The 27,489-nt window shown below is 30.4% G+C and overlaps 2 protein-coding genes and 1 long non-coding RNA gene across 4 annotated transcripts in view; 2 read left to right on the forward strand and 1 right to left on the reverse strand.

Moving 5' to 3' along the window:
• The window catches only part of LOC126740021 (uncharacterized), a 55,198-nt gene extending 43,971 nt beyond the window's left edge, over window positions 1-11,227 (forward strand). The window contains exons 2-3 of the long non-coding RNA XR_007661769.1: window positions 9,568-9,647; window positions 10,655-11,227. This is a non-coding gene — a long non-coding RNA (uncharacterized LOC126740021). The remainder of the gene's footprint in view (window positions 1-9,567; window positions 9,648-10,654) is intronic.
• LOC126740019 (myocardin-related transcription factor A-like) overlaps window positions 1-27,489 on the reverse strand; it is a 138,342-nt gene that overhangs the window by 95,933 nt on the left and 14,920 nt on the right. The gene's annotated exons all lie outside the window — the stretch shown is intronic.
• LOC126740020 (uncharacterized) lies at window positions 21,729-23,392 on the forward strand. Its single transcript, XM_050445898.1, has 3 exons — window positions 21,729-21,896; window positions 22,039-22,185; window positions 23,043-23,392. Exons 1-3 carry the CDS (start codon window positions 21,843-21,845, stop codon window positions 23,241-23,243), a joined length of 402 nt encoding a protein of 133 aa, XP_050301855.1. The 5' UTR covers window positions 21,729-21,842; the 3' UTR covers window positions 23,244-23,392.

A 27,489-nucleotide genomic window follows, 5' to 3' on the forward strand; every position in this document is an offset into this window, starting at 1 on the left:
TTGCGCATATTTTACATATTTTTTAATTTTACTGCAATATTTCTGAAATTTAAATATTCACATTTCCTCATAAATCACCCTGTATGATAATTTAAAGAAAAATATCGAAAATTCGAAATAACAAAATTTAATAGACAAATGTCCTTGCGTATAGAATGTATGACCACCTCTGTTGGTAGTAACAGCTCGATATCTAATTGACATGCACCTAATTAAATTGTCAATTTGGTGTTCAGCAATTCTGCCCTTGTCTGAAACACTATTCCTTAATTTGAAACATGCTTTTTCAATATATCCTAAATGTGTTCGATAGGATTTAAGTTAGAGGATTGTACAGACGAAGGACCTGGATATTATGCTGCTCCAAGAAGTTTCTAGTGGTTCTTGCGATATGCAAACGTGCATTGTCGTGCATAAATACAAAAATTTTACCAAATTTTGTTCGATTCTGATTCGCTTTTAGTAGAGGATTTAATTAAGATTTTCTTGCTATATTAGGAAATAAAAATCAAAATTCCAATATCTAAAAAAAATTAATTTTTTTAAACATATTTTTGCAAATTAATCAAATATTTACTAAAAAAAATGTTTATGATAAATAAGTATGATTTTCTTGGATTTTCTAGCAAAAATGAGGACTAAGATTTTTGATAAATAATTTATTTTATTTTCTTATCAAAATTTTAATACTTTATATATTTTTTGCTCTGCATTTTTATTATCTTTATTTTTAATATAAGGCGTCTCAAATTCCGAGGATAACTGATAAAATAACGACTAAAAAATGTGCTGCTAAGAATAATAATAAAATCTTTATTTTTCATGTAATTTTTGGCACCCTATACCCTTTTAAACAATAGACAAGAGACAAATATTTATTACTTACTGAAAAACTTGACAAGTATCGGATAATATGAAATAATATTAAATAAACGCTGCAATACTATAAAGTAGTAGCCCTTAAAAACAAAAAGAAATTATAATTAAAAAACAGAATCATAATTGACAATACCACTATTAAATGTTTAATTAAAGTATGAACAATGGATTCGAGAATTTGATCCAGATAATCGTTGGCTGTTAAAAAACTTTAATGGGAACCAAATTAGTACTCCACCCTACACCATTAAAGTTTCACTTCTTAAATGGTCTTTAATGGTTTTTTTAAATATTTTAAAGCTCACTTCTTCGCTGATTGGCAGTAAAATTAGAGTTTCGTAATGCCTTAAGACGAATAAACATATAATGTATAGCTTCTGTTGCTCTTGCATCAGCATATCTAACTCTCACATCACCAGTCTTTTCAACGCTTTTGATACATCGCGGATGTTCATACCAACAGCTCATAACTGTGTTTCATAATCAATATGTTGCCTTTCTATATTGACTATGTTGCACGCATAACTAAAACAAATTGACAAACTTTAAATCAATTCAACCACTGGCAGCAAAAATTCTACTAAATACATTTTTCAATAGAGTGATATTTTATTTTGAAGGTTTTTTATCTAGATTATAATCGTTGCATTTTACATCGTTACTGTCTGCCTACCCATGATCTTTTAACGATTTTTATTTTCTTTGCATGTTTACCCGTCAGTTAACTAAATGATGGAAATTCTGAGGTTTAAAAATAAGAGGCTTTCAAAACGCTTTCAGACATTTTGAAGGATCTGCAGACTGATTTTATGACATTCATCAATTATCCTCTGCCTGTGAAAAAAAATTCCGATAAAAAATCTAACAGGGCTAAATCCAGAGAACATGTCCATCAAACGTCTTCCATTGTCCTGGAAACGTTTGATTCAGCTTTTCTGGATGTTGCCTATATACTTTATGAAACATTCTGGGTTTTGGATAGAACGTATCATTTACAAAAAGTGCATTCGTTAGAATAACATACGTTGAAGCAACGCATTTCCATTCAGCAATTTTTTTTCTCAACATTCTAAATAGACCAAAAATTTTTGTTCTAATAAATTCATCGAGACAACTGTTGACAAACTTCATAAAAATCTCGTAGAGTGACTGTTCTAATACGAAAACAATTAAGCATCGGGCGGCGGTATAGCAAAAACTATGTCACACTGAAAATAACATTAATTATTTTTATTCGTCATTAGAAAAGTCTCTTCCAAGTACCATGTAGCGGTGATGAAATTTGAATGACTCTATTTTCGATCTGGCCCGGTCTATTTTTACGCGAGAAATACAACAAAACCGTGTTTCTAGTTGTCTAAATGCTCCCGATCCGTGCTACTGCTGACGCTGTCATTTTGCATTAGAAACAAATCTGTTTTGATGACGACAGTAAATATTTTTTTTACGTCCAGAAGGTATTAGGCACCTCCTTATAATATCTAGAAAAAAAAACAGATTCTATAAAGACCAAACAGTTTCTTTCAATTCGCTTCCGCACTTTACGATTTTCGCCGGCATTTAAAATGTGATAATTATCGTAGCTGACGTGCGATTACGTCACCGCGTTCGGTTTTTTAGCCCGATAAATCAAACAGTTTAGAGACGTTTTCAGCAAAACAAATTAAAAACGAAATTGTTTGGAACTACTGTTGGCAGTGTCTCCTACAAACCGAAATTTTAAAAGCTAGTGCTATTTTGATCCGGTCTTTAGCCTATTGCCCATTTTGAAACGCTTTGGTTTAGTAAATAACCTAGTTTTCACCGAACGATGCCATCTGCGTTTAAAACTTTAATATATAGGGTGTATGTGTCATAGTTGAATGAAAATATTTAAGTAGGTTAATACCCTGATAGCACAAATAGTTCAGAGAACGTTTCAGCACAGTTCTTTCAATGTTTGAACGGTCCTTGGAATTTTTTTCTTGAAAAGCTCATGGAAGTTTCTCTACTGATATTTGGATATGTTTGTTTTTGGGATCTAATTTGTTATATATTCATCTGGCGTCATGTTGACCTGATGACAAAAAAGAAGACATTTTGGAAACTTGTGATTTTTTTTTTTTTATTTATAGGTACAACACATAAGTTATCCATTTTAAATTAATGTTATATTGTTTATTATCCTTGTCTTGATAAAATAACCCAGGAGAAACTGCAACGTGTACAAAATACGCGTTGTCGATTTGTGTGTAATTTAACAAAATTTGGTCATGTGTCCATATTTATCTATCGATTGCAGTGGCTAAAAATGTAATTTCTTTTTAAGTTTCATTTTCTCACATTTATGTATCGGCTCTATACAAACTAAAAGCCAACATATCTGTTAGAGAAATGAATTCCAAGAAATGCGATTCATGATAGACATAAGACTCTGAGATTACCACACCATAGCAAAGCTCTTTTCTCACGTAGTTATACTTACATTGCCGTAACAATTTATAATTAGATTAGACCTAATTTTTCAATTCCAATATCTCGCTTTGAAAATTATTATAAAACTTTTGTTCTTGGAGGAACAATAGCACAATTCGTTTTTTTTCTCTGCGGATTTACAAATGTAATTAATTAGTTTTTTTTTCTCTCTATTTGTTCTTTGATTAATTTTTATATTACTATTACTGCTTGTTTGTCAAAACATTTGTAATTATTATTATTTTTAGGGTTAAGAGATAAAATAGCTTTAGCTAATCTTCGCCTTTGTGGGCAAATGCAATGTAATGTGCATTTGATACCAAATAAAGATATATTTATTTATTTATTTTTTATTATGTTATGTATTTTTAAAAACAGTGTCAAGCATTATTACAAAAATACACTATTTAATTTAAATGAGCTGCAAACAATAACTGAATTCAAGTGCGATTCCTGCCAAAAAATCGTCTCGGATAAGGAGAAATACAAACTTCGTTGCAGTGGCGAATGCCGCCGTAATTTCTGTATGGGCTGCACATGTCTGGACAAGGTAACTACAAAGGTCCTTCATCAGCAGAAATACAACAACATTAGATTTTTCTGCAGTGTTTGCGATTCACCAACATTAACTACAATGAGCGGCTCATAATTAGGCTATGAATGACAGGGATAACTATTTATATTTCAAAGAAAATAATTTTTGTTGAGATTTTGAAGGTATTTTCATTTAGTGCAAAAATTCTTATTTTTTTTATAAAACATGTTATTGTAAACATATTTTTAATACTGATTTAGATATTTTGTAAAATACCCATTATCATGTATAGATAGATACCCATTACCTGTTATATTAATAATATAATAATATTCAATCAATTTTCAAGATAAAAAACACGCTCTAAGCCGTCCTCCACTCATTTATTAGTCTTTAAATAATTGTAAATAACTGTCCACATGTTGCAAGAACCATTAGAACGTTTTCGAAGCATAGCTAAATATCCAGATATTGCTATGGCCTGCGCAATCTCCTGACTTAAATCCTATCAAACACATTCAGGATATGTTAAAAAGGCATTTTAGACAAGGAATAGTGCTCCAGACAAAAAAAGAGTTGCTGAACTGTATTCAAGAGCAAAACTTAAAAATTAAACAAAACGACATTGCCAATTTAATTAGAAACATGCCAAACAGATATGGAGCTGTTTTTAACAACAGTCCTTGTTAATACCCCGGTACACTACAATTAATTTTTGTGTTCTTGATAAATTCACGAGAAGCAGTGTTTCCAAAATGTATTGAGATGTGCTTAATTTCAATTAATTTAATTGTCTCTTAATTAGTCCCTTAGACATCTAAGTAATCGCAGAAAAAATAAGTGCCAACTAACGGAGACAAACTACAACCCAATACTCAACAGATAAAATTTGAGCTTCACTCGTTATTGCTTATATCGTAGATTATGATTATACACTTGTGTTTTTTTAACAGTTGCTGATTTTTTATATAGGAATACATTCGAATTGGGTAATCTAAAACGTCTTAAAGATGCCCAATGAGGTTCCCTAACTCTAAGAATTTGCATAGACAGTTAACCTAGACAGTTGGCAAGTATAGTTATGTTTTTCTCAGCAAACCAATGCTTTATTATTTTAGACGGAATTTTGTCCCTTTGAAATATCCATTGCAATAGCGTATGTTCTTTTACACTCTATTGCCAATTTTAGCCTGCAATTTAATGTTGAACTATGTACAGAATATAGTTAGGGATCTTACACTATCCCAGTTTTACGAGAACCGACTTTGGTGCCTCTCTTAATTCACCACAACACATATTTTTGCTTTATTCTCCGCACTTTTAAAAATATGTAACTTTCCAACTAACGACTTTCTTTAAACGTAAAAAATAAATCCACAGTTTGACGGTTTCGAACCTTGAGGGCGTGTTCTAAGAAAGTTTCTTTAGAAAAGTTCATTGAAGATTTCCTAGTGATATTCTCTAAATTGGAATGGAAAACATTGAAAAAACAGCGTCATACATTACAAAGGAAACAATTCCACAAATTCTATTCAGAGATTAAAAATAGTTTAAATTTGAAAAATAAAAAAAGGAGAAACAACTCAAGGTACTTTAATTATCAAAACACAAACTATATGGGCATAAAATAATCCATACAATTTGGGCAACAAAAAATCCAATTATAACCAAAAATTAGGCGCAAATTAAAAAAAAACCAATATAAATTTTTTTTTAAAGCAAAACTTACTTTTTAATTTTTTCCGAGATTTCATTAAGCTTGTTTGTTGTTGCAAATATGTCTAAACATGATCAGCACAATATACAGTAATTTGTCTCTTTTGCATATGAGCAGTTTGATTGCATCTACGTTATAAACAGTATTAGAAGCACTGGCACAGTGCGTATCGTTTTTATTAGTAATATTTTAAAATTAGAGCGAGTTAGTGAATAATTTTGAATTCTTTCAAGTCTTTCAATATTATTTTAATAACCTGGCCTCCATATGACTGAGGCGGACTATAACTTCCTATAAATATATGAATAATATAAAGTTATGATCGTTTTATAATTATTAAACGCAATACATTGCCGTTTATATATATTAAGACCATATTACAATTATTAAAATGGATAGCAAAAGTAATTTTGGAACGGAATATCATGATCCTTGTGATAATAAAATTTTCTCACAGTAGAATTTTCTTATTTTTAGTCATAACGAACAATGTTTTGAGTGGAGTTTAAAAATAATAGATTTTCTACACAAAACTGTGGTACCACCCCGAAAAATCTTGCAATTTGCAGGTTTAAACCCTCTCTCTAAGATTGCAAAGAGGAGAAAGTTCTTTTGCAATATCGCCTGCTGTATTTAAGCATAAAACAATAATTTAAATATATTAATTAGAATTTTTGTAAAAATTGTATTTTATAGTAACTGTTACCACCTTGTGAATAATGACAATATTATTAGCTCTCGAGATTAAGAATTTATTTAAAGAAGTCCAGAATCGGTCTTTTTTTCCCTTCTTCTATTTCCCTAATATTTCATTTTTCTACTGCAAAAAAAAAGTTATTCTTTCCTAGTGACTTTAGCATTAATTACACAAAATCTGTTGAATTTCGGATCTCCTAATATTGTTCCAAGTTTTCTACCCAACCTGCTTCATCTCTGTGCATCTTATTTCATATTTTTTATCAGTCTCATCTTATCCTAATTTAAAGGGTTTTTTTAGGGGATATGCTTTAAATCATTAATAGAAGGGTGATTTAAATAAAATCCATTCCAAAAGATGTATTACACAGGAATTTACTTAAAAGAGACTATGTGTATGTATCATCAGCAAATTATATACACACAATTCACGGCTAAATTGGTAAACGATCATTAAGATATATTTGCAGTTTGTGAACAAAGTACTTATAAAAAATACTTTTTAAAAAAATTGTGGTTTTATGAAAAATGGAAATTTAAAAAAATATATTAATGAAAAAAACGAGGGACTAAAATTATAGCACATACTTGAAACTGTTAATTTAGAAAATGGGTTTTCCTGATGTGTGACCATGAAGCTTAAGCGATGAATCGTTAAGGTATAATTTACTTGAATCTTGAATGGAATTAACTCTAAACTTTAGAATAATAAATATAATAGGAAATATTAAAATAAAAACTAAAATCGCCAGCATATACATAAAATTGTGATTTTAAAACATATCACAAAGAGTCGAGTATGTGTACAGTTTTTGCATGATTTCATTCTGTGTATAAGGAGTTTTTGTTACTTAAATAGTGTTAGAGCTAATTTCCGAGTGATTTTTTAAAATTATTTAAAAAGGTTTTAAAATAAATAATAGTCCATTTACGACATTAAGGACTCGACGTTTTATTTCCATTAAGTTTCTCAACACTATACTGCATATGACAATTTAAAAACAAAATGTTCGTAAAAAAATTAAATAAAAATATCCATCCTATCCATCCATGTCTGACACATTATTTTTAAGATAAGTTTACAAACTCATTATGTAAAAATACTTCTTTATTTTTATAAATAAATAATAAGATTTTTATTGCACTTCCTACAGCTGTCTCTAGTACAATGAGTAAGCTGGTATACGCATACTTATGAAGAAAACCATGTGTAAAAAAGAGATGGGCATAAATTTGTCTTAATTGTTTTTTTCCTATATATATATTTTTTGTTAAATGTAATGTGTTATATAATTTCTATTAAATTGTATATGTAATATATCATTTTAAATCGATCCAAATTATTCAATTATCATTAAATTTCCAAGTAATATTAATTTTTTTTGTTGAATATGGAAATGTGTTGCTAATATAATTGGCTCCCGTTATAAAAAACAATTTTGCAAAATTTCGTTTCAGATTTTGTAATATAAAAATCATGAGTAACTTTAACCCAAAATCCCCATATATTTGTGACATCACCACGAATTTATGATTCTCCGTTAATATAAAATAAAGTACTTAAAGACGTAAAATAGTAATTTTAAGCAATAAAAGTATACAGCTGTCGGTTTGTTACAAATAAAAAATTAAATATGGCATTTACCCTTAAGTCTATGGTGACCGAAATCGGGGTTTAGATTTCATAATTTATTTAGGATCAATTTAAATTGCGGTTTACAAACTTCGTCAAACATTTAATTAATAAGTCCTTACTCTTCCCTCAGGCTGATCTTTGTTATAAATTAGTCAAATATTAAGCGAACATTTCAGTGCCTTATACTTTATGTTGATTTTATGTTATTCAAAAATAAATGTAAAAAAGCAAAATATACAAAAATGGTCCAGACCTTTCAGACGTCAACTAATAAAGAAAACAAATCTCCATTTCGACAAGCAGTTTTGAGCGGTATTATTCGATGCTTGCTTAGCTAAGTCGTGATATTTGCCCAAACTCAGTTTATTCCTCCATCGTTGGAAATTTGTCTGGTGCATTTTACGAGAAACGCGCGCGAATGTGTGGGATACGTGAGTTGAATAAACTTTTATGCTTTCTTATAAAAGTAGTGTGACACCAGAAAATTAGCTTTTTATTTTTCTCCGGGCGAAGGACCTATATTCAGCCGAACAAAAAATAAATACTATAGTAGAAAAAGAGAATGAGAGTGTCACTTTCTAATGGAAGTCATTGCAATAGTGTTTCAGTAGAACCTCTTATTATTATGAGAAAAAAGAGAAGTGGCGTCTTCATTTTAAAGTTGATAAATCGCTAATAAAAAAATCAAATATTTAAAAATGGGCACCAAATGGGCATCCCTCAGTAAATTGCCACCTCTCACATGTACATATATCATAAGTGTGTGGCTACTAAAGTATTATTATCCATTTTTTAAGGTATTTCTTAAAAGCAATTTACTAACGCAGCTTCTGTAGAGTATTTACAGATTTTGGATAATAACTGAGGTGGAAAAATGGGATTCTGGAATAGGATCCATAAAATTTGGGTATTAAATGCCTGAAGCTAAGTTTGATGATTTTTGACGTAATTTGCCTTAGGACATATGAAAAGTATTATTGCATTACTAATTTTTGTGAAACTGAAGACTGGGTAAACTATTGTACCTATTGCATATGTCTTTTGGTTATCATTCCTAATTCCTATATGAATTATATGTCCATGTCTTCCTCTCAAACGCCTGGAAAAATTGTTTTTCTACCTTAGTTTATCAAATTAAACCAGAAAAACATCACTTTATTACCATACTCTTCTAATTCTCAGACTGAGATAGGGATTTAAAAACGAGAATTCGACTTTTCCACATTTTTCTATATCATCTCTTCATTCTCTTAATAGAGTCTAGATTGCTTGGAAATAGTGTTTTTCTTCCTTAGTTTGTCAGATTATACCCGAAAAACATTACTTTATTCCCATATTCCTTTAATTCTCAGACTGAGATAGGGATATATAAATGAGAATTCGATTTTTCCATTTTTTGCTCGAATTTACATCTTTGGCCATACATTCTGGAACTGAACTTGATGAATTTTGCTCTGAGTGAACCGTGGCTAGGATGACGAGCGACATGTTGGTTCTTAGGATGTAAAGTGTCAAAGTTCCGGTAAAAACCATCAGCCATATTAGGGATCTTGTTGGGACACAATCTGTAAGGGATTCTTCAATAAACATTTTTTTAAATTAATTTTAATTGAATCAAATCTTATGTCATAACATTTTTTTTTTTTGCAGAAATCGGCATAGTTCCCCTGCGATGCGTAAACCAATCTATTCACTAATGTTCCTTAGCCAGGATACTTCAGGAGTTTCAGGTACTTTCTTTCATTGCTCTACTTTTTTTATCATGATTAAAGATTCTACATCGCCGTCCTTCTAAAGACATATCCAAGAAATTTTCCAGCACTTAGCTGTTTTTAGTACCAAACATTCAAATCATTACGTTGATGTGCATATCTGTCCAGGATATTCTCAGCATTCGCCGGTGCAACTACATTTCAAACGCCTCTAACCTCTAATTAGCTATAGCGGTTTGTAATTCTTTAGATCTCTCCCGCGTACAGCAACATCGATTATATGTAGGATTTTACCATTCTCTGTCGTCATTTTAGATGCAAATTATCATTTTTGCAATGTTCCTTGGGCTGTATCTGCTCTACGACTTATTTCTCTATCTATATTTAGATAAATGAACTACAAATTTGCAAGGTTTTGAACTTATATTACGATTAATGACTTTGATTAAACTCAACTCGTAGTTCTTATAAAAAGTAAGTCTTAAAGAAAAAATGCACGACTACCTTCAACTTTGTATTTAGATGTTTGGTGTATAATATCCAAGGTACTTAAACTGGGTTACGCTGTCTAAATTTTTTGTATCAATCTGTAGTGTAACATCAAGATGTGGTTGTTTACTCAAGACCATAAACTTTGTCTTTGATATTTATGTTGAGCCTTGTTTCTTTTCCTTTTGCGTTTACACTTCAAGTTTGTGACTATAGGATGACAGCGTCACGTCAGGATATCGCATCGTAATTATAAATTCTCCATTGATCTGTACTTCCATTTCTTGTTCTTGAGTAACCTTTTCAAAGATTTTGTCTGAATATATGTTAAAAGTAATGATAGTGTGGATGTGAATGAAAGTCTTGTGAAAGCTTCCCGTTTAGTCATACTGCTGATTTCTGCCTCTAGTATAAATTATCGATTATTTTAATATCTCTAATATCCACCTTTTTCTTTAATGTCTATAAGATTTCTGTGTTTTACTCTATTATTGAAGTAGTATACGAAGTATACATATATACTGTTGTGTTTCAAGATTCGAAACCATTCGATTTCAAACAAGACTCAACTGTGGGCAATACTGCAAACTGAGTGGGCTGCTATTTCCAGTGAAGACTGTGCAAGACTTGTCGATTCTATGCCACGAAGATGTAGAGAAGTAATAAATTCGGAGGGATATGCCACAAAATATTAGGAGATTTTAATTTAGATGTAATTTATATAAATAACTTTCTTCAGTTTCCAAACTTTTGGCCAAGAAAATATTAATTTTATTTCATTTTCTTTTTATAATACGTTTAATTTCAAATTAATATGTTAAGTTAGGTATTATATATACTTTATCACAATATGAGTAACTTTATTATAGTTCCTGGTTTCTTAAAAAAAAAATACAAATTAAAAAAGTTTCCATACTTTTGGCCACCATTGTACACTGTCCAAATACTTTTGAGAGATTGCATATTTTATTAATTTTGTATCTTGCAATACTGTTTGGCTATGTACATCTTTTTTAAACTAAATATATCGTAATTATATTCGATAGTCATTAAGAAGTATTCATAATTATTATTAGATTGCAGATTTTATTTATAATAATCATAATGTAAGAATATTATTGAAAATACTTGTTGTCCAAATACTTTTGGGAATAACTGTAGCTATTGATCCTAGGTTATAACAACTGTTTAATAAATACGCTTCATTATTCTAGGCGTACTGCTCGTATTAATAATGCTTGCCCATATTCATATCAACATTTCGTTTTCAAATTATGGCCAAGGATTTGATGTTTAGACTTTGTCTACATATTTTAATAATACCCTGTATATATACCCTCTGAGCCCAAAAACAAACCGTAATTAAAAGTAAGGCACAAAGATACTCACACCGTGAGTTCATCTTACTACAATTCCACCCAAAAACAACAAACAAAACCGCTTTCCAAATACGCATTTAACACTTAAATAAGACAGAGTTACTATCTACTAAAATTTAATAAAATCACTCACATATTGTACATTCCAGGCAGGTGACGACTCATTATCGATTAGAAAAATAATCTAAGAAACCCTAAACCTGTCTGCGACAACTTGAAATAATAATTCTAATAGATTGGCGAAGGCGCCTATTTCAACATGATAAATCCGCGGATTTGAAATAATTACTACAAACTGGCGAAAGCGTCGGGCATATTTCAGATATTTCAAATTGGCTCGGACCCTTGTTTAAGGAATCGCTGAGAATTGTTTTTCACTAAAAGCTGAATCTATTGGCAACGTTGCCAATAGAACCGCATTCGTCAGTAATCCAATTATTTTTCACGGTATTATCCGTGCGTTTTTAATAATTTTATATTAAAAGAGTTTAAGATGCGACAACGCTGTACCGTATCGCTTGACTGCGGGCATCCAAGTTGATTTATTATATGAAATTATCTACACTCACCGGCACGCAAAACAGGGCACTTAACTTTAGCACTTTTGTTGTAATAACTTAGACCTAAATAACATCAGCAATTTTTTTGCATTCGATTGCTGGCATTGTTCTTGTGATGAATATCGTCTTGAGAAATAATGTCCCATTCCTCTAAAAGAGCGCCCAAGTAACAATTTGCAGTCACCTAAGTTGAGATTAGTCTTATTTTCACTAGTCGCAACGTAGTTTTCAAACAGTACCTCTCTAGTTCCTAAAGCGTTTCTAAATCCAAATTGGGTTTCTTTCAAATCTGCCTGCCATATTTCGAACATCTCTCCCACGAATAGTTTTGAAAAAGACTGGCTTTAGCATATACTAGCATGTTAACGCTACTTTTATTGCATAAACCTGCCACTTCTTTGACCTTTTTATATATGTTGAAAGTGTCATTTTCTCTCCAGGTCTTCCACTTTACATTATTTATTACTTTTTGCCTCCTTTTTTATTCTTCTGGGTTTTTTTATATTGCCGCCTTTACTCTATGAGGTGAAGTATTTCGGATACTATCCATTTGCGTTGCTTCGGTTTATTTTTTCTTATCGCCTGGTTAGGTATTAGCTTATTTGTTAATATCTTGAATGATTTCCAATCTCCATCCACGCTGTCGTCAGTTCTTATTTTCTTTATATCATCGCTTCATTCTTTTAATAGAGTCTGAATTGCCTGGAAATAGTGTTTTTCTTCCTTAATTTGTTAGATTATACCCGAAAAACATCACTTTGTTCCCATTTTCCTTTAGTTCTCAGACTGAGATAGGGATATAAAAATGAGAATTCGACTTTTTCACCTTTTCTTATATCATCGCATCATTTTCTTAATAGTGTCTGGATCGCCTGAAAATAGTGTTTTTCTACCTTAGTTTGTCAACTTAAATCTGAAAAACATCACTTTATTACCATACTCTTCTAATTTTCAGACTGAGATAGGGATATAAAAATAAGAATTCGACTTTTCCACCTTTTTCTATATCATCGCTTCATTCTCCTAAAATAGTGTTTTTCTACCTTAGTTTGTCAGATTGTACCCGAAAAACATCACTTTATTCCCATACTCTTTTAGTTAGTTCTCAGACTGAGATAGGGATATATGTATTTTACAAGGTGTTACAAAATTCGGTGCAAATATTTTAAGAGCGTATTGTTGGAGTTAAAATAAGACTTTTTTTCCCTATAAACATGTGTCCTAAAAGGCACCCGGTCAGAACTACAGCCTGCGCAAATTGCTTGAAGAAAATCGATTATTTGGAACACTGACTACAGTTGCGTCATGTCTTTGAAAATTTGTCTCCATTGTTTTGGGTTCTCCTGACATTTTCCATCCCAATAATGGTGTAAACCCAATTTCAGGGAAGGATTTAGGGAGGCTTACCTTTTTTGAGGGCCCATATCTTATGTTTCCAATAAGAAATTTGAAAATCCAGAACTCCTTCTAATTAACCATGAAAAAATCTAAAACTATTGTTTTTTGTATTTATTCGATAAAAATAATTTGATTTGACAAAAATTAAAGCAGTCACAGTCCACTTCGTTTTTCCTAATTTAATAATTTAATCGGATTTATTAAGGCTCTTCTTTCGTTAATCAGCGATTTTCTCGAAAACGCTTAATTATATCGAAAAATTTTAGATTTTTTAACTAGGGGGTGTTTCTAGATTTTTAGATTTCTTACAGGAAGCATAAGAAGGGTAATGTCCTCTGGAATTTTCCCCTAAAATTGGATTTTCACCATTTTTGGGGCGGAAAATAAAAAGAGCACCCAAAAAACGGAGAGATTCAAATTTTCAGAAGAATTGATGCATAATTGTAGTTACAGTTCCAAATAATCATTCCATTTTAGGATACATATTTATAGGAAAAAAAAGTCTTACATTTACTTTAACAATACGCTCTTAAAATATTTGCACCAAATTTTGTAACACCCTGAATATTACTATATACTAAGAGCCGGTCTCTTTGAGAAAAAATTATTAATTATTAAATATTTCTTCGAGTTCCTCTTGAAATAATAAATTCCATGCCATATCCAGAGAAACATTGGTAAATGTACGTGATGAATTTGAAATTAAGCCTTATTATTGTCTGCAAAATAATGGCAATCATTTTTAACACGAAAATAACTAAAATGTTGAAATGGTATTATTCTTTGCGATTTGGCCCACTTTATTAGTAAATTATCATTCTATAACTATCCTTTGCAAAACACGAAAGGGTTATCTCAAAATAAGCAAAATATTGATTTTTTACACTATTTTTTAATTTCTGCTACATTTTATAGAAAATATCGTAAAATAACATTTCCTTGAAAATTGTAGCGCAATAAATTGAAAATAATTTTACCATAAAATATACCATTAAATAAAAATCTATGATAATTAAGATGCTGTTAATTAAATAATATTTCAAATTTTAAAGAAAAAAAGCAGCACAAGAATAAATCTCTGAAAAAGCCAAAAAGCATGAATACGTGTCGGCAGGTATCACATTTGTTTATCTGCTTCAAACTTTTCGTTTTTATAATTATAGTTCCTCACTATTCCGTTCAACTTCTAAAACTTTAAATTTCGTCCGATACTGCTATAGTTTAAAAAAAAAGGCGAACAAACTCTCCTAAATCAAATCGCTTTTATAACATTTCATTTCGAACAAATTGCTCCGAAAGTCAAAAATATGCTAAATAACTTAATAAAAATACCGAAATACGTTCAAAAGGGAAGAGATTTTCGATTTTGCTTTTCGTTTGTCGGACGAAGCTGCAAAAGTTTTATGAAATCGTTTGAATTTTCTCAATGGGTCCGTGCCGCTCGAGCAACTTCTCGGGATCAAAAGCCCTCCGAAAGGATATTAGGTTGAGTTTTTTGACCAGCGCTGGTTTAGACGAAATAACCATTTTAAAATACACAAATTAAACTTTCGAATTAAATGATAATATTAGCATAGCAACTGTTTCCAGATATTTTTGGTTTGGATAAAACTAGGTGCAACAACAAAATACCTTTACACTAAAATTATAAATAAATTCAGACAAAATATAATTAAGATATATTTCCAACGCGACAGGTTAACTATTTAAGTCCAAAATCCTTGCCAAACGTTCTAGTTTAAGCTTCATTTGCTCGTTTTACTACACGAAGGTGTTTCGCATACTAATTCTTGCAACAAAGTGTATGAAGGAATTACATGCAAATTGTTTTATTTAAATTATACAGTGCGACCCTACGGTAATCTCATTTAAATAGGTAGAAAATAAATGGGGTTTATTCAGATATATTATTTTTTTAACATACATAGCGACAAAGTTTTAATTTTTATTTTTTTAAAAGCTTATCTAAAATTAATCATTGACAAGACCAAGCGTATCTCAAAATTACTAGTTTTTTTTTTATTTAAAAGTTGCTTAAAAAATTCAAGTGAAATTGCATTGATGCAACATTTCCATAAAATAACTAAGCATTATTATTGTATAACGTTTTAATTTAATGTTAATCTTAATTATATATTTAGCAATAAGATATGATACGTCTCTTTACAGTATGAAAATATTACTAGTAAATATTATTGGCCTATCTTAAATCCGGCAATTTTTGAAGTATGCTCCTTCTTGTTAACTATTTTTTTCATTCATAGCTCAAGATCGATCAAACGCTTTCCAATTTCATACAAAATATGTTCTGTGATTTAAATTAGGATTTCTCAGAGGCCATTCCATGTATGTAGTCATGCAGGTTATATTATAGAGAGTAAAAAGATTTTGCATGGACGTTATGTTAACAAATTCTTGCATAATTCTCCAAGTTTTCAACGACTGACATAAATAAGCCATCTCCTTAAACCTGTGAACTGTGAAATCTTAAAAACTTTGGGTTTTCAATAAACATCGTGTTATGCCATTATTCTCGGATAGAGTCTGGATCGCCTGGAAATGGTGTTTTTCTTCCTTAATTTATCAGATTATACCCATTATAAAACATCACCTCATTCCCATACTCTTCTAATTCTGAGACTGAAAAAATAGTGTAAAAAATCAATATTTTGCTTATTTTAAGATAACCCTTTCGTGTTTTGCAAAGGATACTGATAAAATGATAATTTACTAATAAAGTGGGCCAAATCGCAAATCAAATAGATAGAAAGCTTATATCTATCTATCTATGAGATAAAAAGCTTATATCTATAGCAAATTAGATAAAATATCTTTACAATGAGATGCACTTCAAAAAATCTATTATAAGCAATGAACGGAATGCGAATGTACTGAAGGCCAAACAGTTTTTTAGTAAATGTTTTGATTAACAAGTACGAATATCTGTATTATAATTAGTCTTGGAAGTTCTGGAAAAAGCAAGCAAGTGGCAATCTGCACATCATAATAGAACATGAATATCAATTTTTGTGTAGTAACTAAGGAACAACACCTCTTTTCAAAATCAATGTAGCACGGGATGTTCCATTTATGAGCTACTTGCTTTACAAAGTTAGTTACGCTCTGAGTACTAAACTGAGAGGTAGTTAAAGTAGTGTTTGAAAAGCCATACTGTCAACATTGTTAAGCTTTTAAGAACCTGAAGTATTTTATCAATAGTGACAAAAAACCTCGAAATTTTCGAGAAGACATTTACTCATCTTTCACTGGAAGTTAAATGGGATTCTTGAACAAGAAAAGATCATTGTCAGTACCCTCAGGAAACCTAACTACACAATGAGATCAGAAAAAAGCAACAAAATGACTGCTAGTGAATCATATAATTTTAAGAGGTCAGGACCAAGGGGCGAGATTTTTGTGGTAACAAAGAGATAATTCTATTGAGGCTGAAGAGGCTGACAGAATTTATGCCTTTTTGAACATATAAAGCAAGAAAATTCAATCAAACCCTTTTAGAAAAATCTATTCAAATAGCAGTAATCTGTAGGCCGTTCTCCAAAACTCTCGACAAAACTATGTACTTAAGTTTTATGGGGTCTAAGACCAAATTGCTCTTCAAAGATGAGGTGTATGCTACAAACCAAACCAATAAAAACCATCGTAGTTGTATTCAAGATACCTATAGAACGAGCATTTGTGATCGATTGTTAAAGAGTTAAAAACTGACTTCAAATAATACCATTTCAAATTGATTCGGGACCTAATATAAATATGAAATGTGACAAAATTAAAGAAAAATTAACATCTTAGTTTTTTTGAGTTATGATAACTCAGACTTAAGTATCAAGCAAGATATTATATATCACCCTTATCTGCAACTCCTTGGGCAGGATAAGATACACCCTTTAAATCTGAAATAAAAACGAGGGTCGAGTGATACATCGTCATGAAGCTCTTGGAAACTGTTTATTAATGATACCATAGAAAGCCAAAAATTCTTCTCAGCTTATCAAGGAAAACAATAAATGCAACACATTTTTAAAATTTTTATTTTGTAGACAATAATAAGGCCTACTTTTAAATTCATCACGTACATTTACCAATGTTTCTCTAGATATGGCATGGAATTTATTATTTGAAGAGGAGCTCAAAGAAATAGTTAATTTTTTCTCAAAGAGACCTGCTATATCTGGTCCAACCAAGGCAGTTATCTGCAAACAAGCGGTTGGCTCTACGATATTTAGAGCTTCAAGGGGGTATTCTTCCTGTCTTGGATTCAATCTACATTAGTCAAATCAACGGATAGTGTGAGTCTTCATTGTTCTATGTATAAACACTTTCAAGTCAATCAAGTTTTCCACCAACTTTCGTTGCTCAGTATTAGGCTAAGATTTGAATAGAGTTCAACTTCATCTACACATAAATAATATTATAGGGTTTCTTTAGGAGTTTCTAAAAAGTGACATTATTGTTCACCGAGATCTGAAAAAATAGGTAAAAAGACAGGTAGAACAGGATTTTCTCAAAATTAATTGAAAATTTAAAATATTTGATATTCATATATTTTCTATCATTAATTTACATTAAGATCACACCCCTTTAATTTTAAAGAAGTAACCTTTGAATTTTTTGTTATTTTTCAAAACAGTTTGTCAAACTATTAATTAACCCCGAAATTATATAAAAAAAAGTATTAAAGAAATAAGCGGAAGATTTGCGAGATAAGTATATTTAGTTTATATTTTTAATTTAATTTAAATTTTCTTTAATTACCTTGATAACGGTAGTAGATTCGAAACATTGGTTCAAATTAGGTATTTTTTAAAAAGTAGGTCTTCTCGATGTTTATATCGATTTTTAATTTTAATAACAAAGTTAGGTAGGATATTGAAAAGAAGAAACGAGTTCAGAGATTAATAGATTAAACCTCAGCTCCTAGGTATATAAAAAATCTATTACACCCCAAGTAAATTATTGTATTTAGAACTTATTGAACTTAAATTAAATTAAGTATATCGAACGGTATCATTATAGATTTGAGTTCATATTTCTTTTAAATGAGTGAATAAGTCTATTTTCTTCCTCTTTTCAATTTTTGGGCTTGTGAGATAGTAATTTCGAAATTGATTTTTGCTATAAGTGACGTTATACCCAATAAAATAAGTAACTCATTTCGCAGATAATTTCAAACTTTATAAACCTATTGATAAAATATACTCAATTGCTTCAGGTTAATTGGGATGACAACGGTGTATGGTGTAAAATTAATTGTCTTGATATTGACATTGACATTTGATATTGACACTATCTTGAAGCTTGTGGAATAATTAAAGGATTAAAATAGTCTACTTGACTATAAATTTACTATTGTACCACATGTTCAGATATTGTAAAAAGAGGCATGTGTATTCATATATAGAGTCACTTTGCTTTAAAGAACTTTATTGTTTTGTGGTTCGATCTTTACTTCTGTGATGCATCTGTCGTCTACATATTACTTCATGATCATTGATGCAGTTTCGATCTTGCAACATGTGTTGAAAAACTATAGTACAATGAGTTAACAAGATTTATATCAAAATCAGGTTCACCTAATAGAGGATTTTGAATGTTTTGTATCCCTGTCCCCTTATTTTGCAAGCAGATTTATTTAATACCTGTAAAAGGATACTTATCTTTTATGTTCCATTTCAACCTGCCAATTTTGCAATTACATTCCATCTAACTACGTACTCTAAATGATCATTGTTTGAACCAATTTCCTTGCATTTTAAGTTATTTTAAAAGAATAGTCTGATGATCTTAATGACAATGACCACGGTATATTAATATTAAAACTTATGACGTTTCGCACATATCAAAAATGTTGGTTATCGAATTCAGCAAGACACGATCAAAACATGGGCCTATAGAACAAATTCTTCATTTGCTCCCTAGTCAAGGTTTTTTATTCCACCAGAACAATGCACAATCAGATGTTGCTCCAATTATTTCAGAATATTTTAGAGAAGATCGTAATAGATGGGCAAGCGAACCGTCCAGATCTAAATCCAATTGAGAATATTTGGGACACGCTTAAGATACTAATCAACTTCCAAACCCTCCAATTTTCCTCAAATTTAAATGCGTTTGCAAGAGCTGTAGTTCAAATATGGACGAATTAAAACACAAAGGACATAAAACCTGTCATTTTACCGTTTAATCAACTGTCAAGCTGGATTTCAGAATAGAGGAGCCAACACTCGTTACAGATAATTTTTTATTCAATCAATTTTTACAATAATTATTGTGAGTCGTCAAGATATTCTGTTATTATTATTATTTAAACCTAACCTTAATACAATATAATATACACATCAAACTGGTCTAGGGGATAAAGGTAAGATAATTGCATACAGTTCAGCAACTCTTGTCTGGAAGACTGGTCCTTGATTTAATGGATTCCAGAATTTGATTTCGATATTTGTTTGTTGTTAAAAACTTTCGATGGGAACTGAATTAGTCGGAACATCTATCGAAAGAGCCAAACGATCAGTTTTGCCTTGGTTCCTGTAAATTTCTTGAATGCTCACTTGAATCTTACTTGTTAGCTGGTTGGCAGTAATATTAGGATTTTGTAATGCTTAAATGCGAATAAACCTATTATGTATAGGTTCTGTTACTCTTGTTGGACCAGTGTGTCATTATCTAATTTCAACGATCAAGGTGTTGCCTTTGCATATTGACAATTAAAACAAATTCTCACTATGCTAGCAGGAAAAATTGTACTTAATACATTTTTCAGTTTATCAAATTCGCCTTGAAAAATGTAAACTATTTATTTAATATCAACAAAAATAACCTTATATGATGAATGTGATAAGCTTCGATTAAAGGAATCTCCTACAACTAATAAACACAATTTATCTTGGAAACAAATTTTTCCTTCTAAAAATAAGACGGATTTTTTTCTTGTCCCTAGATCATTTTGATGTATGTATAACGTAAGTTGTTTCGCAGAAAATCTACATAACAAGTCCACAAGTTAGTGTACCCAATTATTTAATTAGGTGCAGTAAGTCCGTCATGGTTAGATGTATGTAAATATCCATAAATATAAAAATCACTCCTGCAAAAATACTGGTCATTAAGAACGGCCTTAGAATTAGAATATTTAATTCCATTTATATTTTAGATTATTAAGGCTATCATTTTAGTTTTCAATATTTTTTCAACCTATATGTGTTTGAAATGGTTTACCGTTTTGGCTCTATATACCTTAATTTGTGTTTTAAGGCATGACTCTTAGATGGCGCCACAGTACAAAAGTGAATTTTCAGGTATATGTTAAATATGACAGTTATGTTCAGTCGCGTATATGTTTCCAGATTTGCAAATTATGCAATTTCATTGTTTGTTAATTTTCAAGTCAATTATGCATGTAAAATCTAAGTTATCGGATTATTCTGTATCTAGAGACACTCAGTCACAGTTAAGAGTTAATCTAAAGTTAGACTTACCCAAACATAAACTAACCAAATGTGCATATAGACCATTAGTTTAGTTTTACCAATTAAATTATATAATAAAATTCCTATCAAACTGAAAAGAATTGAAAGGGTTTTATACTTTTCAGTCTGATTTAAAAAAATTCTAACAAGAAATTCTTGAATATATAAATTAATAGTCTCATTTCTATCTCCTTATTCACATACTTTTGTTTTTTTGTTTGTTTAACATTTAATAGTGCTAATGTTACTTATGATTTTGTGTGTTAATTATAATGAGTTTTTATTTTTATTTTCTTGTTGTTTTTAGGGACTACTAATTTGTGGTATTGCAGCGTTTATTTAGTATTGACATTATCCGATTCTTGTAAAGCCTATGAAAATAAATATTGTTCATTGTCTATATATTATAATTAAATTAACTATATATTATAATAGTTGTATTGATCGTGTTTTTTGAAGCATAACTTTTAAACGGCACCAAAACAAATTAAGGTAAGTCTATTCATTCGTCTATTCATTACAGATTACGGAAAGAAGCTATTCATTCGGAATCCAAATATTTCCTAACAATTGTATAAAAAATCATACCTAACTTGCATTAAAAAAAAAAGTATAGAATCTGCTCCTGACTTATAAAAATAATACTCCATAACGAACTGGATTTTCAATAATGATTATTTTATAACATAAATATTATTATATTTTGCTTTCTTGAAAACATGGTACTGCGTATTTCTAATCATATTTTATAATAAGAATTCACAATTAACGGTTAACCTTTTATCCTCGTATAGATGATAAGCAGAAGCAGAATTCCGAAATAAAAACCGAAAAAAATTAAATACAAGTTCAGAACAGTTTATATCTGGGCCAGTGAAGACGAAATCGTTGAAAACAATGAGCAAATTTACAGTTGTGTTGGTGTTGCTTGTTTTGGCTACTATTGCTTGGGTAAGAATATGTGCATTGATAACAAATTTATAGTACCTATTTATAGTTATTTATCAGTGTTGTCTCCTGGTGCTTTAAATGACAATATGAAGCGAGTATCAGTACATATATTTTAAGGACATTTAAGATTATGTTTTTTTAGGCAAGACCGAGCGGTGTAGAATCTTCTCAAATAGATCGGGTTGCTTATGAAAGATGTCTGGATCAATTCTTTAGTGCCGCTAATAACGCTTTACGTGGATATTCCCGTTCTTTTAATGTCAATGAACATTTCCTTTGCTTCTCCAAGGTAAGACTAATATTTTTTAAATATTATACACCACACAATCTTCACATAATAGTAGATATTGTTTGGCAAATTAAAACCCAAGCTTTTGTTCTTCACTCTAATAAGAGGGATTTCGCTATTTTGTAGGTTTATTTAGTTTCACGATTTAGGGTTTAAGAATACTTCATCAAAAAAAATCAAAAAATGTTTTATTTTTCCGTAAATGCCTGTTTATTGACAAATTTTATTAACAAAAATAATATCAAATGATCAAATTTTAAAGAGTTCATCGAGCCTTTGATTTAAACATACATACATACATACATACACAGTTAAGTATAATTATTGAAAAATTAAGAAAACTCTTGCCACAATTTCCAGTTCATTTTTAGAACTCTTAATTCAAATATAAATTGTATTCATATTACATAATTAATTTGTAGAGAACTTGATTGAAATTTGTATTACGATTTGACAGTGGCTTAATAAAGTTATTTTAATTTTTGTTTTTAGTTGCTTTTTTTAAAACGCAATTCAGAGATCTCAAAGAATGCACAAAAATGTCAATATCAAACAATATTTCATCATTCAAACGCTTGCTTCATATCTGTTAATGTTCTTATATCGATTCCAAAAATTAATAGGATAAATTTAACAGGAACCATTTGAAGATAATTTTGATCGCCACAATTTTGTAAAATCAGGCAAAAATATTATTAAAATATTCTAAAAATTAGCAAAAGAAGTAAAATATAATGGCCCATGAAGAAACCCTGACCTCAAACCCCCTATGCTACTACTAGGGGCAATTTTCAACATTTAATTAAATGGATTTACTGTTCTCATGTCTTAATTATAATACATTTTTACATTTCCAGGCTCTTGGCTGGCAAAATTCGGACGGTTCCCTTAACAGAAAAAATATCGAAGGAAATGTGGACAAAGAATTAGGATATGCGAAAGCGCAACAATTCAAAGACGAATGTATCATTGAATACTCTACACCGGAACTTACCGCTGGTCATTTGTTTAATTGCGCGAAGAACTACGCTGATCAAAATGCTTGGTTGAAAAATTAAAAGTACAAAATTGTATTGTATATTTATCCTTTTTGTGGATAAATAAAGTTATATGTATTTTTGAACTAGTAAATTCCAATTGATCATAATCCTTTTATCCAACTGGTGAAAAACCAAATTGCATTTTAATATAGCTATTATGTTAAATATGTCTATCTGTTATTGTTTTCATTTACCCATGGATTTCTAAAAGGTGATTCAAAAATAAAGGGGAAAAGGATCAAAAGCTCGACAAATTTCTATTCATCACGAAGAAAATGTTTAGTCATCTTCCCTTATTGTTAAGAAGAGAGAAACTCTGTACAAACAAGTTTCGAAAAGCGGTTAAAAATCTATCTTTAACAAAAGGTTAATTTTTCCCTCCTAGAGGAATACTAATTAATTTTTATCTCTGAGCTTAATTATAGCTTAATACCTCTTTTCTTCTGTCTATCACGGTTAAATGAATAAAACAATATTGAGACTAAAGACTACGAAAATTTGTATTGCTTTCAGTTTCATACAAGTCTTTATAAGTTTCCTTAAATACAACCATTCACTATTAAGTAGTTTTTCAATAGATTAAAATAATCTTGACGGTGTTGAATGCTTTACAAAAATTAATTGAAAACGTATAAAATAATTTTATTAGTTTCATATTAAAGCTGATGAGTTTCTTTGTAAATACACTCGTTTTGAGTATTGATTAATGGATTACAAAAATGTTGATATATAATAGCTATATATATTGAAAACTAATGTAAATTAATTTCACGGAAGTTTCATACGAAAGCTGATGATTTTTTTAAAAGTTTTCCAAGAACTGTTTTAGGTACTTTCCATGAGAAAGAAAGGTAGAAAAAAAAATCACACTTTAACTTCGCGGATTGTGTATGGTTCTTTTCTGGATACAACACAGGCCCGGAGAGTGCGAAAGCTTCAAAACTCATGTATACGTTTTATATGTGGCATAAGACGTGGACAATAAGGACGCACATAAGCTTAAATAACTTAGCTGGTTGTCAATGTTCAATAGGCGTGTACTGCACTCGGCTTGTCTGTTTTATAACATCATTAAATTTCAGTGTCCTATCTATCTCAGTAGGAAAACTGTTCACAGAACTGATGTTCATAATATAAATATACGTAGAAAGTACATCCTTACGATCCCCAAGCAGAATAAGGAACTTTTTAAAAGAGGACTCTCTTATAACATAGCGTCAACCGTAAATAAATTTTAAGATACTCATTTTAACACATCATTATCCTGTTTCAAAAGAAGGATCAGACAGCAGCTTCTCAGTGAATGAGTTTTTATGGGCGTTTATATGCATTTCCGAAAAAATAAGATATTATATACATACAATTTTTTTAGTACGGCTTAGAATTTTTCTACGGCTTTAACAGCCTCTCCTTTTGGAGAGAAGCTGACTATAAAGGCCATTTGTTTCATTTATACATTTGTTTTGTATTTGCAAAATTGTTATAATTAATTGGAACAATAAAATGATTTATTATTATTATTATTAAAATGTTTTTAAATTAGTTTTTGCGCTTAAAATTATTTTAATATGTCAGGGTGATATATCGTTGAAACCGTAATTAAAGGGACTATAAAAAATATATAATGAAACCGTAATTAAAAGGACTCGTTTTAGACGTACTCGTAATCTTGCTCATTGGGAGTATTATAAAATCAGTTGAGCGGCGGAAATTGATTATACAAAAAAATAAAAACTGAAATATTCCTAATCACCTGAAAAAGTTGATGGAATTAAATGAATCTTTTAATAAGAATGCAGAAAATACCTGTACTCCTAAACCAGACTTATTAAACTTTCATAAAAATAATTCGCAATGCAGCTTTTTCGTTCATTCCAATAGTAGTGAGGAATTTAAGGCATTTCGTGCCTACAATTTAAATATTACACTAATCTCAACAACTCTTTATGTTGTCCTTTTATAATAAATTATGTAACTCACATCATAAATAGTTGCAAATTAAAATCTTATTTTCCTTAGAACAATCCTATCGAATTCAATGATCTTGGCAACGTATACCAACAAAGGGGGTGTAGGCTAAATAATTCTTGGGAAATTGGAAATGCTTTTATACTTTTACTATCAAAAGATCCGATAATTTTGATCAGGACTGTAGTCTGATATGACTATTAAATAAATCTTAATGACAGTTATGAAAAGTACTGGAGGTTTAAGTCACAGCAGAGGAATAACGCACAGCACTTTGACTAAATGGGTTGCGAACATGCCGATAATTATCGAGGTGTTGCGATACAGCATATAGATTGCAAGGTTGTCTAGAATAACTAGAGATAACAGTCAAATCATCAGTGTCCTTTACGGAGTCATTCTGGTAACGCAGACATTTTTCAATTTCTTCCAGATTTAAATCTCCATTAAAACCAACAATTTTGAATTGAGGTCTTCTCATTTTTGTTAATTGGACTTTGTAGCTTTGTAACCAATGTTACTCAACTTGTTGTCGGCATCCTCCTTCATTTTCTTAATGCCCTGTTTTGAGTAGCATTTTATAACTTCACCTCCGTTTGATATGTCACGAGTATTTTTTATTCAAACTTTAATATCTGCAGGCTTAACATATTACAAAAAATTAGTAGGCTGGTTCCTTTGTCACAATGACATCAAATCAATCAGTCTTTCAATGTTCTAAGGTTGAGCTACATACACAGCGCTCAAAAATTAACGCATAATTTTTGAAAATTTTTTGAAGATTTATTTAAAATATTTTTTTATTTATGAAACCATAGAAGTACATGTATTGTTAAAACTGGACTATTTACGGATGATTTTCGATAAATATTGTGAAGAAACGCATACCCCTTTAAAGGCAAAACAACTAACAAAGATAAAAATGATTTATGTTGATATTTCTACATTCAAAATTTCTTGGGTTTTACTTCAGTAGAGTTTTGATATTCGACGTGATTTTAAGTTAACATATTGAGTTCTTGTAGAAATGAATCCGCCACAACCAGAAGACTGAATTTAGAGTTGTTACTCTTCACGCAGAAGGGTATACCCAAATTCAGCTTGCTGAAAGATTTAATGTCAACCAGCCAACCATCTCCAGAGTTTTCAGTCGGTTTGCACAAATTGCTAGCAACATTAGAAGACCAGGCCGGGGTTTTCAAAGAGTTACAACCTTTGCCGAAGACGGCAAAATAATATGGAGGGCCGCACAAAATTAGTACCACACGTGGCAAGGGTGGTACAGGATTATCTTGAAGAAGTCTAAATCGCTACCATGGATTGGCCACCCAGAAGCCCGGATATGAATCCAATAGAGCACATGTGGGATATCATGGGGAGACGACTGCGACAGTTGCCAAGACCCCCAAACAATTTGAATGACCTTTATTTGAGATTGGTTCAAATTTGGGTCACATAGGAAATAAAGACCCTAATTTTCAATACAAGGGATCATTGTCAAGCACCAGATTATAAACACCAGAGGGAAAAATACCCGTTATTGATTTATATCCTTTTTTAAATGTCAAATTTAAATGTTTTGTAATAGAATTATTTGATTTATTTTATGGCATAAAATTTTAAGAAGACATTGTGTATTTTGTCTTAGTTATTTATAATTTAAATTAGAGAGACACAAAATGAGCTGGAAAGACAAAAAAAACATTTAAAAAAAATACAATTTTTAAGGTTGCAGAAGTAGTTCATTCTTGCAGTGGAGTTAATAGGTCAATGGGTAACTAAAGATACTTCGGTCATCCTACACTAAATTTATTTAAAAAATATTAATCCGACATGTTTCGGACATATAACATGTCCATCATCAGGGATAACAAATTAAGGGGTTCCGTCAATACATCTTATAGATCAGACAAGGTTAAAAGGTAACAATTATCGTATTGTCGTAATGATGTAATTTCAAAGTTTTTGTAAATCCATGTTTGGTCCCATTCTCATGTATCTTAATATGCTTATATTTTTATTCATTTTCACCTTTTAACCTTGCCTGAGACACTAGATTTATAAGATGTATTGACGGAAACTCTTAATTTGTTATCCCTGATGATGGACATGTAGAATTAATATTTTTTAAATAAATTTAGTCGAGGATGACTGAAGTAGTAATTTTTAAGATTATGCGTTAATTTTGATTCGCAGTGTAGATCAAATAAAAGATCTCACAGAAATGTTGGATTCACAAGTAAAAGATAAAGAATCATGGAGAATGATCACTGCCCAGCTTTCACGATTGAGTCAG

The sequence above is a fragment of the Anthonomus grandis genome, chromosome 8 (assembly GCF_022605725.1).
Source record: "Anthonomus grandis grandis chromosome 8, icAntGran1.3, whole genome shotgun sequence".
Taxonomy (NCBI): domain Eukaryota; kingdom Metazoa; phylum Arthropoda; class Insecta; order Coleoptera; family Curculionidae; genus Anthonomus; species Anthonomus grandis.